The 18178-nt window shown below is 42.1% G+C and overlaps 1 protein-coding gene across 3 annotated transcripts in view; it reads right to left on the bottom strand.

The window, feature by feature from the left end:
• Positions 1-13055: 13055 nt before the first annotated feature.
• Positions 13056-18178, bottom strand: part of LOC147422070 (DNA-directed RNA polymerase 1B, mitochondrial-like) — a 55241-nt gene continuing 50118 nt past the window's right edge. For all 3 annotated transcript variants that reach the window (XM_086502573.1, XM_086502572.1, XM_086502574.1), the window contains 4 exons: positions 14074-14124; positions 13868-13982; positions 13691-13794; positions 13056-13454 (listed from right to left, as the gene is read on the bottom strand). In XM_086502573.1, coding sequence (XP_086358699.1) covers positions 13344-13454; positions 13691-13794; positions 13868-13982; positions 14074-14124 — 381 coding nt within the window. In that variant the 3' untranslated portion in view covers positions 13056-13343. The remainder of the gene's footprint in view (positions 13455-13690; positions 13795-13867; positions 13983-14073; positions 14125-18178) is intronic.

Here is an 18178-nt window from a genome sequence, read left to right on the forward strand (position 1 = left end):
CTAGTGATGCTCATTATGCCCACAGAGATTCATGCCGAGGTGACAGCAGATGCCTCAGATGTTCTCATTTTCACTTCAGATCTCACTCCAGATGCTTTGGTTGCACAGGATGAAGGTTATGCACAAAATTGGATCCTTGATTCTGGTGCAAGTTTTCATGTCACACCGCATAGAGAGTGGTTTTCCTCTAATGTATCCATGCATGGAATAGTCAAGCTTGGTGATTCCTATGAGCTTGACTTTATTGGCATTGGTGATGTGAAACTTCGGATGCATAATGGCACTACTTTTGTGCTGCAGAATGTCAGACATCTGCCCAAGCTTACGAAAAGCTTTCTTTCTATAGGGCAATTGGATGATCTTGGCTACACTACAGTTTTTGGTAATCGTTCTTGGATGATCCGCAAGGACAACCTTATCATGATGAAAGGCAATAAAAACGGATCCCTGTACTCTTTGTTTGTTTCGAGTGTCGACGAACACTCTATCTACGTTGCCAAGTTGCCGTCTCCTGGGTTGTGACATAGCCGGCTAGGGCACATTAGCCAAAAGCGAATGAAAACACTTCAGCGTTTTGGCTACTTACCTGTGTTAGATTACACGGACTTTCCAATGTGTGATCATTGTCTATATGGCAAACAAACTAGATTGACATCTTCGCCATTGAATAAGAAACTAGGCGAACCTCTAGACTTGGTGCACAGTGATTTGTGCGGTCCAATGCCACATAAAACTCTAGGGGGAGCAAACTACTTTCTCATGTTCATAGATGATTCTACGAGAAAGGTGTGGGTGTATCTCCTTAAGAGTAAGGAAGAAGTCTTTTCGACATTCCAAAAATTCCTTGCCATGGTTGAGAACCAATCAGGAACAAAGCTCAAAGCTTTTCGCACGGACAATGGTGGACAATACGTCTCCATAGAGTTCAAGGATTTTTGCAATAGAAGAGGCATTCGGCGGCAGTTTATTACTCCATACACACATGCACAAAATGGGATAGCTGAAAGAATGAATTGTACGATTCAAGAGCGAGTTGTCTCTATGATGTCTATGGCGAAGCTTACTCCAGAGTTTTGGGGGGAAGCTGTTCTGACAGCAGTGCATATCATCAACAGGTCACCTAGTTCTCCTTTGAATTTCAAAATTCCAAAGGAATTATGGACTGGCAAAAGGCCAAGCTATGAGCATTTACGTGTATTTGGATGTGAGGCATATGCACATGTGCCAAAAGAACTTCGTCGAAAGTTAGATCCCAGATCACACAAATGCATTTTTATTGGCTATGGTGCAAACGGAGAGATGGGATATCGTCTCTGGCACCCAGAATCAAAAAAAGTCATTCGTAGCTCACATGTGATTTTCAATGAATCAAAAATGCACAAGAAGCCCATCAAAGATTTTGAGTACAGACGTGTTCGTTTTGAGGATGTAGCCTCTGAACCAACTCAGTTCAGTAGTGTTGCACTTACTTCTCAAGTGCAAGATACTACTATTGCTCCGGAGAGAGTAGAGTCCAGCAGTCAGGCACTGAGACGCTCTGAGAGAGTATCACGTGCGCCCGAGCGGTTTGAGCCGGGTATACACCACATTTTGGTCACTAACAGTGGAGAGCCAACCTGCTACAAAGAAGCTATACAAATGGAGGATATTGTTAAGTGGGATATGCAATCATAATACAATTCGATTAAGGCTAATGAGACATGGGATTTGGTTGAATTACCAAAAGGCAAAAATGCTTTACCTCGCAAGTGGGTTTACAAAAAGAAGTATACAGCGGAAGATCCCGAGCCTCGATACAAGGCTCGTCTAGTTGCCAAGGGTTTTAAGCAACAAAAAGGTGTGGATTTCGATGAGATTTTCTCTCCAGTAGTCAAGATGACAACACTTCGCACTGTGCTTGGCTTGGTTGCTATCCTCGACAGGGAACTTGTCCAAATGGATGTGAACACAGCATTTCTTCACGGAGATCTAGATGAAGATGTCTACATGAAACAACCAGAGGGTTTCGTATGTGAAACCCAAAAAACAATGAGGACAGAATTGGTTTGTAGACTTAAAAAGGCACTCTATGGCCTCAAGCAAGGTTCAAGGCAATGGTATCAAAAATTCGACAAATTCATGCAGTCTCAGGGTTACATAAGAAGTCAAGAGGATCACTGCTTATACACAAAAAGATTGAACGATGGTTCTTTAATCATCTTGATCTTGTATGTAGATGATATGCTTATCGTAGGCAAATCAATTGATGAGATCAATCAGTTGAAAAAGATGCTAAGCACTCAATTTTCCATGAAAGATTTGGGAGATGCCAATCACTTTCTTGGTATGCACATCAAGAGAGACAGGCAACGTGGAATTCTTGAATTATCTCAAGAAAAGTACATTCACAAAGTCTTGCAACGTTTCAGTATGCAGGGGGGGAAGTCATTGAGTACCCCAATGCAAGCATACTCCAAACTTAGCAAGGAAGACTCTCCCAAGACAGTGGCTGAGAAAGAGGAAATGGAGAAAGTACCATATTCTTCAGCAGTTGGCAGTTTGATGTACGCTATGGTAACCACAAGACCAGACATTGCACATGTAGTGGGAGTGGTTAGTTGGGAAGCCGTGAAGAAAATCCTCAGATATTTGAAAGGTACAGCTAGCAAGTGTTTACGCTTCAGAAACAGTGATGCATCTATTGTAGGTTACACGGATGCGGATTATGCGGGTTGCATGGATCGTAGAAGATCCACATCTGGCTATGTGTTCATGTTTGCTGGAGCAGCTATCTCTCGGAGATCTTGTCTCCAAGATTGCACGTCTTCATCTACCACTAAGGCAGAATATGTTGTTGCGTCTGACGCCAGCAAGGAAGCCATATGGTTGGCTCGTCTAGTGGGAGATTTGGGCATTCACGAGGTTCCAGTACTACATTGTGATAGTCAGAGTGCCATTGCTTTGGCAAAGAATCCAGTGTTTCACTCAAAGTCGAAACACATAGAGGTCAGATACCATGTCATACGAGATGCATTGGCTGGCAAGCGTATCGAGTTTGTCAAGGTTCACACTGACGACAACCCCGCAGATGCTCTCACAAAGAGTCTAGCCTCGGAGCGATTTACACATTGTATAGAACTTATGGGTGTAGGATGAAGCCTCGGCAATGCTTCATCAATTTTGTATAGACTAACTATACTAATTCCACTATTGGCCACCATGACCTTCAAGTGGGAGGTTGTTGGGGTGTAGGCCAGGTGGCCGTGGGAAACCACCCTTGTACACTTGATTTCACCTAATCAATATAGGGAGAAATAGAGAGAGTGTTGACTCCTCTCTTTCTTCTCCACTAACCCAACACAGGATGTCTATGCGTCATCCCCTTCCCCATTCTCTTCTCCCCCTCTCTTGCACACACTCCGGACACGCGCTACACGCGCACAACAGAAGAACACAGTAATCTCCTGCATGGATTATTGATATAATTTACATGGTTTCCATAATAAAATATTTATTTAGTAAAAAAATATAATTATAAAAAATAAATGGAGTCAAGAGAGAGGGATCTCTCATTTATTATTTATTTTTATTCAGTGAGAAAATGTGCACATAGATGTAAATAATGATGAAGTAAGTAAATATATTTTGTGCATTTTTTAGAGCAGAGTCACATAAGACTTTGCATGAGTAGGCTTATTATGAAGGAGAGGAAGTGGTTTATACACATGTGGCTAAGAGAAAATGTGCATCCAATGAGATATTGTAAGTCATATACTTAGGTCAAAATAACCCACACCTAGATGCAAGTATAGATATAAAAAAATCATAATAATTTAAAATATACTTTTATTTCTAGGCCCTTATACAATGTGGAATATTTACGCGTGAATGGGGCCATAATAAAATCTCTTACTCTTGGTTCTCCTATCAAATTACTATCTAATAGTAGAAAGTTATAAAAGAAAATATGGATAAATTTCCTAACGAACACATGCCTATGTACAATGTAAAAGTGTGGATAGCCATAGTGTTAACGTGATAACTTCTTGGATGAAGTGGCTCACTATGGCAAGATTTGGATAGCCAAAAACTATCACTAGTATGGTCATGGTTTCAAAATTTGGCTATGGTTATGATTTCAAAATTTGGTCATGGTTATGGTTTCACGTTACGGTTATGGTTTCAAATTTTGGTTATGGTTATGGTTTCATAATTTGATTATGGTTATGGTTTGAGGTTATGGTCATGCTTATGGTTATGGTTTCAAAACTCGTTTATGGTTATGGTTTTACAATTTGTTGATGGTTATGGCTTCAAAATTCGATTATAAATATGGTTTGAGGTTATGGTTATGGTTATGGTTATGGTTATGGTTATGGTTATGGTTATGGTTATGGTTATGGTTTCAAAATTCGTTTAGAAATATGGTTGAGCTTATGGTTATGGTTTTAGAAATCCATTATGGTTTTATTATTTGATTATGGTTATGGTTATGGTTATGGTTATGGTTATGCTTAAGGTTATGGTTATGGTTTTAAAATTCAATTATGATCATGTTTTGCGATTTACACGATGGTTATGGTTTGTGAGTACTGTTATGGTTATGTTTTGTGGATCTGCTCACGATCAATTTGTTCTCACATATCTGTGGACTTTTCGAGAAAAACAAAGGTGGAGTGTGGTTGCTTTTGCACTCTTTCCTTTAAGCAAAGAGTCTTGCTTTATACTACAGCACCAAATGCTAGCCTTCTCTCCTCAAAAAAAAATTGCAAGTTTTGATGTCGGTATGAGCGTCCATATAGGCGTCGATATGCCATCAATATGGGCGTCGGTATGCACATATTATATTCCAATGTGTATATCGATATCCATACTGACGTGATGGAACAAAGGCTCATATCAATGAGCATATCGACAGTCGGGTCTTTTATAACTAGTTTGTTTTCGTCCATACGGGCGTCGATATTCGTGTGACGTGTAGTAGTGTTTTGTATTTACCGCTTTGCACACGGCTTGACAAAATCGTCAATAGTGACAAGGGCAAGCCGTGTGCATTCTTTTTAGTTGTTTCTGAAGTTATTTTTCTCTTTTAAGATTACATTTAGTTTCAAGTTATGTACCATTTTTCAAGGCAAGTTCACAAGCATTATGAGTACCAACAAGTGTGTTGGACCGTTCGATCGATATGCGTCTCTCTCGACTAGGGTCTCATACCCTTGTAATATTACAAATGGGATGTGCATCAAACATAATGTGTTGCACAATGTCATGTCCGCAAATCTGGTGAGTTCGATCCATCAATTATATATGAAATTATTATCAATTGCAATTCATGGGTAAGTGGGAACGAGAGTAGTAAAAGACGTCTTTATCACTTATTGGACTTACTTTGTATTGAAATTCATAAGTTCTCACTTTTTTACGACTTAGATGATGGAAATCATGCAATCCTACAACCTCAAAGCTCTGTTCGTATGCGATTCGCTCACGCGAAAAACACGGTTATGCCTAAAGTGTTATCAAGTTGAGATGGTGATGACACAGAGTAGCACCCTGACCAAGAGATGTATAAACGAGAAATTGGAAAAATAATTGAAACAATCAAGGATTCAGAATGGCTTGTTTATGATGATATGGAACATGAAGCTAACACACTATTGTATGAAAGACCTAAAGTTTCCAAATTGAAGACCCTATTGGTTCTTCTCAGCATGAAAGCAAAGTTTAGATGGAGTGAAACAAGTATTATAAAACTTTTTTGGTGATTATTCATGCTGCGAACTGTAATTATGTACTGACAATATTTTTTACAAGTTCATTGATGCTTCTCTGAATATAGGCTACTTGAAGAATATAAATTGTCAGGTGGTAATGTTATTCTAGCTTCGAAAGATGATGCAAAGAAGGTCCTATGAAATTTAGGAATAGACTATAATTCCATTCATGCTTGTCCTAATAATTGTATTCTATTTAGAGATAAGTATGTAACATGGAGAAATGTCCTAAGTATGGAACAGACACATATCCAAAAGACCCTCAAGGTCAAAAGGTACCATAGAAGGTGCTCAAGCATTTTTTTCTTTTCCCTCGCATATCCAACACTTCTTTCAATGCAAATCAATGGCCGCTCTAGCATCATGGCATAAGTAGAACCAATCTTCAGATGGTGTAATAAGGATTTTTGCGGATATCGCAGCTTGGAAGCACATCAATGAAACATGGCTTGATTTTACACAGGATCCGAAGAATTTATGCATCAGCTTGGCTATAGATTATGTAAATCCACTCGAGCAATGATCAATATCTTACAGTGTATGTCTAGTTGTCATTGTCAATAAAATATTCCACCACGTCTAGCAACTAAGAAAAGACATTTATTCTTAAGCTTGATTGTGTCGGGTCGGCATAGATGGATATCTTTGTCCCCTACTTGAAGAGCTACAAATACTGTGAATAGCATAGAAGTCACGGACATGAGCTAACATACACGTCAACACAATGCAAACATTAGAGACAACCTAATGTGGATGATACATGACTATCGTGGCTTTCTGGTGATAAGCATGAAACCCCATCATCCCATGAAGTATGGGTTGCTCCTGATGGTTTACAGTGTGTGAAGTAATTTGTGTTGTCTGGAGGACTTAAATATAGTAGTTACAATGCTTGCATCACATGTGGTCCAAGGCTTGTTGCATGCCGGTCGACAGCATTGAAGAAACTAATTTACGAAGGTCATTTAGCACATCTTCCAGAAAACCATGAGATGCGACAAGGTTTCTTGGGAAGGGAGCCATCAAAGATGTCCATTTGGAAATGGCTAGACCAAAAGGAGAGGTATGAAAGGTGTCTTCCACCATGGATGAAGAGATTCTCAATATGATATGAGTTGCCATATTGGACAAGATTGAAAATGAATCGCTTGCTCAATCCGATGCACACGTTTAGGAATTTGGGATGTTTATTGTGAGACTATCTTATCGAAAAGAAAGATACACTTATCACAAGGATTGACATGAGAGATTGTGTTCATATGGAGCAATACTAGCCACAAACCGCAAATAACAGGTCGATGAAGTTACCAAAAGTACATTGGATTTTGATAGCAAACCAAGAATGTAAGGTGAAACAGATCATATGAACCGTGTGAATGTCCACAGGCATAATGCAATCACTCAGGACGGTGTTCACAAAGGAAGAAAAGCTCACTGGCCTAAATTCACATGATTGGTACAAAATGTGTCACCTATGCTTCAAGTTGATGACTCTAAATCATAGTAAAGTGTATGTTTTACCTATGTAAGGCTCGTAAAGTGTTTCATAGTTTATCCTACCCATGGTTGTCGAGGGCTCTTTGTCCTTCACCATCCGTGCAACAAAAACTTGCAACATTGGCTCATTGGATTTTCCAAAAGGAAATTGACATTGCTTCCATACCTTCCGCGAAGCAGAATGCTGAAGAGTATATTTGCATAGAAATACATTTTTCCACCACCATGCTTACTATTCAAGTACATCTTCTTGAGCACATAGTTGATGAGGTTGAAATAGCAGGCACCATGCATTTCAGATAGAGGTTCTTTGTATAGCACTTCATGAAAATTCTTAAGAGATATGTGCATCAAAGGGCATGCCTAGAGAGAAGCATGACAGAGGGTTTGCTAGTTTCCGATTCATTATTGTATATTGGTGATGAGTGGCCATCTGGAATGGATCATACAAATGACATGCTTTGCTGGACGATTGAGGATGAGCGCTTGATTGGGATTGTGATGGTGGGCCCGGACATGGAGAAGAAAATGATCATGGACTTGGAAGAAAAGATCAATTGATTTTGCTTAAAATATATGTGCGTCAAAGGGCATGCCTAGAGAGAAGCGTGACAGGGGGTTTGCTGGTTTCCCATTCATTAGTGTATATTGGTGATGAGTGGCTCTCTGGAATGGATCGTACAAATGACATGCTTTGGTGGACGATTGAGGATGAGCACTTGATTGGGATTGGGATTGTGATTGTGATGGTGGGCCCAGACATGGAGAATAAAATGATCATGGACTTGGAAGCAAAGATCAATTTATTTTGCATGCTTTACAATCCAGCGATGCAAAAGTGGCTTGCCCAATAGGATAATGCAAAAAAGAACAAGTCATTGCACAATATGCCTTTAGATTAAAGTAACCACCAGCGCATTGCCCTGAAGATCTTGAGATCTTGCCATCATTCATGAGTCTAAGATGGTTGTGCGATGCCATGGAAAGGCCCACACAACAATGTGAGCATGTGACAGAAGAGAAGTGGATATATTTGCGAAGTTGTCATGTGGTATGCAACTGGTGTTTTTTAGCATTGATGCTTTTTTTTTCTTTTGTCATTGCAAAATTGTGGCAAAATTTGACCGATCGAGCAAACGCCGATCCTCTATTGGTTGCAGCAGAATTCATGTATTTTAGAACGCTACAAGAAATTTTGTGGGTGGATTACAAAGAATTTGAAGTGAAATTACTTGATGTGCAATGGTTCGAGGTAAACAAGGAGGGTCATGCTGCTACTGTGCAAAAAGGAGTCGTGCAGCATCAATTTCTCATGCGGCATCGTTCCTCTATTTCAAGTGATTTTTTATCTCAAGGCTTCACAACTAAGTTGGTAGTATGTCATTAAAGTAGCTCCCCGAAGTGCACGAGCCTACAAAGGCTACAATCTCCTAGCACCAAAAAATGGAGCAGAAAACATAGAGAAAAATGCTCTAGAGAATGTAGAGAAAAACTTACACAAAAACAATGAAGAAAATGCAGGTAAAAATACGAAGATAGCAATGAATGAGTTGGACAATGTAGAGATAGCAATGAACGAGCTATTTATGTTGAGTTGTGCCAAGATGAGAGAGAGACTGCTTAAAGTGCAAATACAATGTATTTTAAACACTAAATAAACATGTTTATATTTAAGTTTAAGTTCAAGATTTTGTTTCAATAATAACTCCAAAAGGTGGATGCAATTCAAAGTTGTATTAGTTTTTCAAAAATTTAAAGTAAAATGGTTTTTAACTTTACATGTTTATTTATGCAAGTTTTGCGTCATTCTTGCACTTACTTTTTATTTCTTCCTTTTTTTGCATACTCTTCACACTTTTCACACACGTTTACATATGTGGGGCTATGGTCAAGGGAACATCGAGGAGTATTTAGCATCTATATCACCCACACAAACAGATGGCATTCACTGTCCCACCTTAGAGTGTTGGCCCATCACACTTACCATTCCCAGTCGTCCTATGGTGTTGGGACTTTGTAGAAACCCTCCCCTTTACCTTACCACCATTATGTTAGCACTTCACACCGACCATAGCCTTTACACTACATCTTCAGAGTGATCACGGCTCTCTGAGTCATCCATTTCCACCACGCACTCACATGAGACATCGCCAACCTTATGCTCAAGTGGTGAAGGAGACAGATATTGTGATGGTGAAGCCATCGCTGCTTCCATGCGGCTTGTAGCCATTGAGCGCCCAAATCCATCCCTTTATTTGGTGCTCCCACACCTCCTACAATCTTTTGTCCATCAGTCAGTCACTCCTGCTTTCACACATGTAACAAGATACTGGTTAACTTTATTTTTGTGTTTCTATTAATGCTTTTAAATAGTGAGCAATGAAGAATAATAAGCCTATCCCATTCGAGAACAGTTATGGCGCAAACCATGATCTTGTTGAGCTCATTGAGACTTTGAGATCCTCACCTGGCGAGGTAAGAGCTAAGTCATGTCCGCTCATGTGGGGGGAATGGGGGGGAAGTATCATAGCAGGTCGCACCTATCCTCTAGTTTTGTGACATGCCTGCAACCTACAAACAAGGAGAGGAAAGCACTTCCAAAAAAATAGCTTATCACTTATATTTTTCGTAGCACTAGCAGGGGCAAAAACTCCATTCGAATACGTTGCCATGTTTTTCTCATTTCCTGAGAATAGAAAGTGACCTCCCTCCATTCCCCCCACTCACCCTAGGTGCAACCTGACCCTAAGACATACAAATTTTATCTCTAATTTCATTTATGTTAAACTATGTATTTGTATATCGGACTATCAACTCAACTTTTTTTATTGTCTTTTTTTGTTTTGTAGAATTTGCCTTGAACACCCTTGCAATGTGAACAAACTTCCGATCCAAAGTAGCGGACTCATGCACTACCAATATTTTAGTTTTATGTGCAAGTATTTATTGGGGATGATACACTTCCCTCATTTTGTATCCGAACATTCTATTTAGTGTTTATATATCGTTTCAATTTGAGACACTCGTCCATTCTGATAATATATATTGCCTTTCACGCTATAAATGAATCTTTTTACCTTCAACGTTTGCAATCTCTTGTATATACGCATTTGTATCAATGAAACACAAATTCTCTTCAAATTTCGTGTCATCTCAATGTCTTCAAGTTAAGTTGGATTTAGCCAATTTGATATTCTTTTCAAAAGCTCAATTTTGTTCACAATAGTGAATTTGGTAGCAGTCCTGCCATCCTAAAATTTTTGTACCTGCAATCAATGATATACGCGTTGGTATATATAGTTATGCAGCATCGATATCATAGTTTATATAAGCATGGATATCTACGTCACTATATGAACATTGCGACAGAGATATCGACGTCAGATGCAGATGGGCACCTGTATTGATGCCTCGAAGGAAAAAATTCATCTCCGTTGCAGGCATCACAAGTGTGAAGAACCCCTTGTAGTGTTTAAAACGCAAGCATATGCTATCGCATTTTAAAAATCCATGTGCACTGAATATAGCCCATTCATCTTAGCCCTCCCGTGTAGGGCATCAATCAATGGATTCCAGGACGTGCATCAAAAGTTAGTGTATTCAAAAGTAGACACATGTAATAGACGTTGACCAAAGCTCAACCAAGCACAATGTTGTTTCCTAGGAGTCCTTGATAAACAATCTCCATTATGAATCTGTCTACCCATTCCTTACATTATGCCATATGCCTTCAAAATGCATGTAAAGGTCAACTTCTTGCAAATTTCACATGCCTTTGAGATGCAAGCATAGTTGATTGCATCAAAAGGAGGCCTCACTCCAGTGAGTGTTTCCTTCGCTTCTCTTTGGCATATCCTACAATCAATATACTCCAAGAGAAGATTATGAACATGAGCTCATCAAGAACTATGACACACGGCATACACGTCACCCAAAGCATTGCATCATTTGCATGCATGTTGACCATTGGAACACCATTGGAACAGTATTTATTTATATGTTTGAAGTGAGATTTCCACCATATTGCACCAAGGACCACCCACTATAGAGAGCACAACATACTTTTCCTGCCCCACACTTATCCATGGAGCATCTCCAATATTGCAAGTGTTTGTATGACTGATCTACTTGATGAAGAGCTCAAATGACATCATCTTCAATTACAATCCTTTTGGGTTTATGAAATATCAATCAAGCTTATTACACACAAAATTATGTTGCAAAGGTTTCGTGACGACTTTGAAGTGATCTTTTTGAATTCTTAGGCAGATAAGGCTTAACTGTTTGGTTTATAGCATCTAGCTTGATTGTGTGTCTTTTTATCGGTGGATGTATTATGAATCAAGTAACATATGTTATGGATGAGTCATATAGCCTTTAAGCATTATAGTTTTGGGGATGCTTTTTCACTTGTCAATTGAAAATGGGTATGGTTCAATCCCCAAAGGATATTGTGGATTGCACAATAAAAAGTATCTCTAACACACTCACGAAAGAGAACCTCATACGAGAGTTTAACATTATTTTATGGAAAGCCAATGCAAAGATTAGGACTAGAGTACCAATTGAAAATACAGATTGTTAAAAGGATAGGTTGGGTTGAATAGGTGATTTAGGATGACTCGTAGTTTTCCGTGATAAACCTCCTATCCGTGTACCGCATGTCTTGATTGAATTATTGCTTTTCAGCAACCAAGTAAACCTTGCTTGGCACATTGTGAAGCTGACAGTTATGATTTATGTTGTAAATCCAAACTTTTGGTAGTTGCTCTTCTAATTAAATGATTTATTAATACACCTTTATTGCACGTCGAAAGCAGCTCGTGAAAGACTCTTTTAATGAGTACTTTGCAATCCTCTTAGATTTGTCATTGTGTCAATTATGTCAAATGGCCATTTGAAACCGTGGATTCAAGGAAACACTACCCTTCGGATGTTCACTCAATTAAAAGACTATTAACTTTAACCTTTGCCAGACACCCTACCAACTTTCCCAAGGGCATCCGGTGGATATTGGACTGTTGTGCGTCAATCCGTATAAGCTTTATTTCCTTTTGAGTCCTTTTTAGCATCCTCTCTTGTATTACCCTATTATATGTAACATATGAATATTCTGCAGGCAGCCTTCACCACCAACATAAACTTCGTGATGGTAAATCGAACATGAAAGTATTTTATCCAATAAAATACATGTTCTCCAATTATTATTTCTAGAAGGAAATGAAATAAATCAAGAGTCCACAAAGAGCAACAAGCAGAGAGGAGAACGCAAGAAAAAACTGTGTCACAATGAGGATTCAGAATTTCCCTTTGGTTATGGATAGTGTACCCACCTATGCTATGCCCTATCCAGCCAGCACATGCACAAACAGCACCCGTATATGCTCGACTCACACGAGCTAAACAGACTCCGGCAAATGAAGTAAACTGGGAAACTGCAAACCGCCCCCGCCCCCCCCCCCCCCCCCCCCCCCCCTGACCATCCGGCGGTCCATCCGCATAGCGTTTTCTGTGCCCCAGTTCAACGGCAACAGTGTGCCTGTGTGTATGAAATAGACCATCACTCAATTTCCCCGAAAAAAAATAGGGAACCAAACGAAGGAATTTCCTTTAGAACCATGAGCCCAGATTGCCAGTTACTTACATTGCTGCTAGATCACAAACTGGTTGATGTAACAGCCGCACAAAACGACCCCTTTGTAATATTGACAGACACCTCTTCTTCTTTTGGCCAAAAGAAGGAAAGAACAAAAACCAGCTCAATTAGAACTCCAAATGCCCATCTTTTACCCTTCTTAGTCCTAGTAAGGCAAGTTCATTGAACTTCATCAGAGAGAGCAATCAAAACTGTATTATACAAAAAGACCCCATCTTGAAATGTCAACAAGCATTTTGCTTTAGCAGACAATAATGAGTACAATCTGAAGGGAAGATGTCTGTCCACTTCCATGCCCAAGATCTCTCTGAATTGCCACTACAATCTAGGCCAGAGAGCTGCTAGTGCATAGCCAAGGACACTTATTATACAGCTCCATAGGTGGAGTTTGTGCCAAGCCTCGTTCGCCGGCACCTCAAATGAGAACCTTGAATATATCAATTGAAAAAATATGGCGATTTCAAGACAACATCCATGTCTAGACTCCCTCTCTCAGGAAGAGGTGGAAACTCCACATCAGGAAAACTTCTCTGAAAGCTCTCCAAAAGCTGTAAAAACCAAAAACAGACCAATGCTTTAAAAGAGAGAGCCCTATAAAGACAGAGACATTGCAAGCCTTCAAGCACAAAATTGCCCTTCACTACTCCAGACAACAAGAAAGGTCAGCGGTTCAACACATGCAAAAGGAAGCCACGCTGCAATACAAGCACGTTCTACGCACAATCCTGATCATTCCTAAGCTGTTAATCTCATGGTAAGATAAGAAACCAAGGACTGCACTTACATTTTCAAGTAATGGCTGGTTATATAGCTCCACAAACTTCTCACGCAAAATTCGATTCATTGTTTCCACATCCGAGGCATGTGTCCAGTAGGAATCATGCACACCTGCACCAGAATTCTTGAGCCACCACATCGAACTCCCTGACAGACAAAGCTGTCTAGAAAATATCAACTATACCTGCAAAAGTAAGTCCCGCTTCCGCACAAGCCAAAGCAGTCATCATCATATGAGCACTGTCTAGAGAGTGCACAAAATTTGGAGGGAACGCCGTTTTCTGCCTCTGTACAAATACCTGGCAGCATGAACAAGCAACACAAATCTCCTGTAATTATTGCTATTTGGCTGAGAAAATGACAAAGATTCATCACACAACATAAGCTTACTGGCTGATCATTGTCATTCCTCATTCTGAAGGTTTGCAGCGACGTCTTCACCTGCAACATATCAAAAGAACTCATTGATGCAAGCTCCACAAGTATCTCTTTAACACTGGGGAGCTTTCAGAGGACCGAAAGAAAAAAAAAATTCTGAGGGGGGTTATTGGGACATGGTTGCACTCGCACACATTTCAGGCATCACCTACTGAAGATGGAGTGAAACAAACACAGTGAGCTACCAAAATCTGCAACACTACAATAATAGAAAAGCCATGACCTCACAATAACTGAACGGAAGAATGTGTGTGTGTGTGTGTGTGTGTGTGTGTGAGAGAGAGAGAGAGAGAGAGAGAGAGAGAGAGAGAGAGAGAGAGAGATGAAATGAAATGAAATGTTATATTAACGTCTTCAAAAGGCCATAGTGACCTATGAGACCAGAAAGTTACAAGGTGGTGGATCTGATACAAAGTCAGAGTAACAAAATAACATAAGAACAGTACAAAACAAAGATATATACTATGGGATCCTATATTGGTCGATGTGAACTAAGCAAAAAACTAAGCAAAAATGGGCGGCTTGTTGGGATAGCTGAATCACAAGAGATCTAGCATCGGTCGTTGGCGAATCTCATCAATTTCCTCCATGGTTAGTAGTCCGACCGGGCGTCGTGCATGCCTGGACAGCGTGCTCCGAATCTTCTGACGTAGCCTCCGTCGATGCTGTGTAGTCCTCCGCAGTCGTGGGCGCCTGGATTTCCCCAGTTCAGTCGCTCGGTTGATCAGTGTGCCTCTGGTGTGAGACGAGGGGGAGCTCTGCTGTGGTCTTGCGGCTGTCCCGTGTCTGCTCTGAAGAAGTCTGTGATCCGTCTTTGAGACTGGCTAGCCTCGCCATTCATCACGCTATCTCTGTGTCTGCGCAGCTCGAGCAAGAACAAACCCATGCTCTCAGATCTTAGTATCCCATGACTCTTGACACTGGTCCAAAACCCTCTCTGAACAAGCAATGGAAGCGGCCTCGTATCTAGTAGTAGACGGGGCAGCGGCATGTATAATGCAGCTCTGTCTCAGGTTCCATGTCACACAAGGGGCATGTCCTGGCCTCTGCTGGTACTCCACTGTATCTCCCAGTCTCAATCCGCAGCTGGTGAGAAGATGTGCGTAACTGGCCAATAGCACATCGTATCCCATGAGACAAGTGGGTATCCATGTATCTGGGTCTCATCACAAAACCATCTTCCGTAAGCTGGAGAAGGTGGTCTCTGTAGAAAGCCATCTTCGTGCCCAATTCCTGTGCTGGTTGTATCCATGTCCTCCTAGTGTCTAGCTGGGTCAGGTCTTGGCGGATGAGTTTGGTGATCTCTAACTCTGTAAGAGTGAGAGATGGTGCATCCAATGAGTATTGGAATGGTGGCAGCCTGTCTATGCTGAACCCATGCGCCCGAAACCATGATGTCATCTCCCCATACCAGCATGTTGTATCTCCTTGTATGGCTAACTCTCGAGAGGACTCAAGTGCTATGCGAGCATATCTGTCTCTAGGAAGTTCCCATGTGCGGTTTATGAAGGAGACTGATCTGGTGAGCGCCTCCACCACTAGTGGGGGGGCCGCTAGCTCTGCTCTAGGAAGTTCCCATGTGCGGTTTATGAAGGAGACTGATCTGGTGAGCGCCTCCACCACTAGTGGGGGGCCCGCTAGCTCTGCTCAGATAATGGCCCGTGGTACTGATGCATTGGCTCTAATGAGCCGCGAGATCATAGAGACGAGAGGTTTCTCCATGTTCCCCCATCCATCTGTGCGACCCGGTCTCCCGCGGTGATCCAATGAAGGTCCCCATATCTCAGCTCCATAGAGCAATGCTGAAGCCACCAAAGTGTCAAAGAGCCAGAGCTTCGTCCGAGGCTCCTGAAACTGAGCCTGCGAACACATCTTCTCCAATCTACCCAATGCTGCGTGGGCTCTAGTCAGTCTGGTCTCTTCTGCTCTTCTGAGTGAGAATGCAGGTCCGCTAAAAACCACTCCAAGGTAAGTGTAAGCATCTGTGTACTCCACAGTCTCCTGGCCGTATGTGAATGTAGGTGCTGACCTCCTAATCCACTGTGGGGTGGTATTAAACACCATAACCTTGGTTTTACCAAAGTTGACAGACAAACCACTTTCGTGGGCAAACGTATGCAAAACATCCAATTGACGTTGCATTCCCTCTGGGGATTTGGAGATCAACACTATATCATCAGCATATAGCAAAAGTGGAATCCACGTCCCTGCCAACTATGCACCTCTATCCCCATCGCTTTCAATGTAGTCAGAAACCTCATCCACATACATACCGAAAAGAGTAGGAGAGAGCGGGCAACCCTGCTTCACCCCAATAGTGGAGTGAACCGGTGTAGAAAGTCCCTCCGGGGTGCGTACATGCCCTACTACTGATCTGTACAATGCCATGATCCCCCAAATGAGCTCTGTGGGTACTCCCATTTCCTGTAATCTGCGCATCAATCTAGCTCTGGGTACTGTGTCAAAAGCTTTGCGGAAGTCCACAAAGCTATAATAGATCCGTCTCCCATGAGATCTGCCTTCCTCGATGATGGCCCTGAGTGTCAAGATATGGTCAAGAGTAGAGAAGCCTCTCCTGAACCCTGCCTGCCCAGTTGCACGAATTCCTTCCCTCTCTGCCCATCTACTCAACTGTTGCTCAAGAATGGATGCATAAAACCGTGCCAATGTGTGCCCAATCATGATAGTGCGATAATTCCCAGGCTCCATGGGGTCTCCTGACTTGAAGATAGGTACAATCGTAGATAGGTTCCAAGTGTCCGGTAGGCCCTCACACATGGCACAGTTAAACATAACTGCTAGAAGCTCTGCTAGTAGGTCTTTGGCATGCATGAAATGCTCAGCGACTAAGCCATCATGATCATATGCTCTCCCACTCCTCATCCTGTCAATAGCTTTCTTCACCATCTCAACGATGCAAAAAACACATGTGTATGGGCATGTATCGGGGGGGTTGGGGAGGGGCGGCTGTCCAGGTACTGTGTACAAAGATGATGCGTACTGACCCCAGGTCTCTGTGGAGGAAATAGCAAGGGGGGGGAGGGGGGGGGGGGGGGGGGGGGGGGGGGGGGGGGGACTGCTGATGAAAGAGCCGCCACGCCTCACACGAGTCCTGACTCAAGAATAGCTGATATAGATCCTGCTCGAGTCGAGCCAAAAAAGCCCTCTTCTTCCGCAGCACCAGGCGTCGGAAGTCAATCTGTGACTGTCTGTGAGTGACGTCCCCCAAAAGCACCTCCCTCTGAAGTCTGGCTCTAGTCTGGCGGCACTCCTCATCGTACCAGCTGTTCTGAGGCATGTTCCCTGATCGGCGGCTCTGCTCAGGCTGGGTGTGTGGGTATGCTTTTGCTGCTGCATCATATAGTGTCTGTGTCAATATAGTAGTTAGCTCCTCCAGAGGTCGCCCCGGGTCCTCAGTGCATAGGCGTCTGTAGATCCCATCCATGTATACAGAATCCGTCTCCCGTGTGAATGTGTAGCGAGTAGGGGTTGCTACCCGTGGCCTGTGTGCTACACTGAACTGGAAGGAGATGGTCATCGACACCAGAGCATGATCCACTGCCACCCCGACCGGTCTGGGCCCAACTGTGAGATCCTAGATACTAGAGATGAGATTCGGCTGTGCCATGACATAGTCCACTGTGCTGGCTCCATGTCTGTGTGGGAAGCATGTAAAACCTCCCACAGCACGAAATCTCTGTAGGCCGTTCAAAATGGCCAATCCATGTGCGATGCCCATGTCTATCAGGTGTCGCCCATATTCCACATCGTGTAATAGTCTAGACAGGCCCGTCTCTACAACATCTAGCTCTCTTAGCATCTCCTCTGAAGTATCATAAAACACTGCCTGGTGATGGGCAGTACTAGCATTGAAGTCCCCTAGGATGATAATGTCACCATCCCTACAGAACTCCCATATGTCATCATCCACAATAGAGAAAGGAGACTATCCTCTGGGTGATGCATAAACTGATGTACTCGGGGGAAAGTAGCAAATAGCTAGGCAGAGATATTTGCCTGTCTCTGCTTTCAATCTCACCCACATGTACCTAGCCTG

This window comes from Adiantum capillus-veneris, chromosome 27 (genome assembly GCF_014529385.1).
Source record: "Adiantum capillus-veneris isolate H3 chromosome 27, ASM1452938v2, whole genome shotgun sequence".
NCBI lineage: Eukaryota > Viridiplantae > Streptophyta > Polypodiopsida > Polypodiales > Pteridaceae > Adiantum > Adiantum capillus-veneris.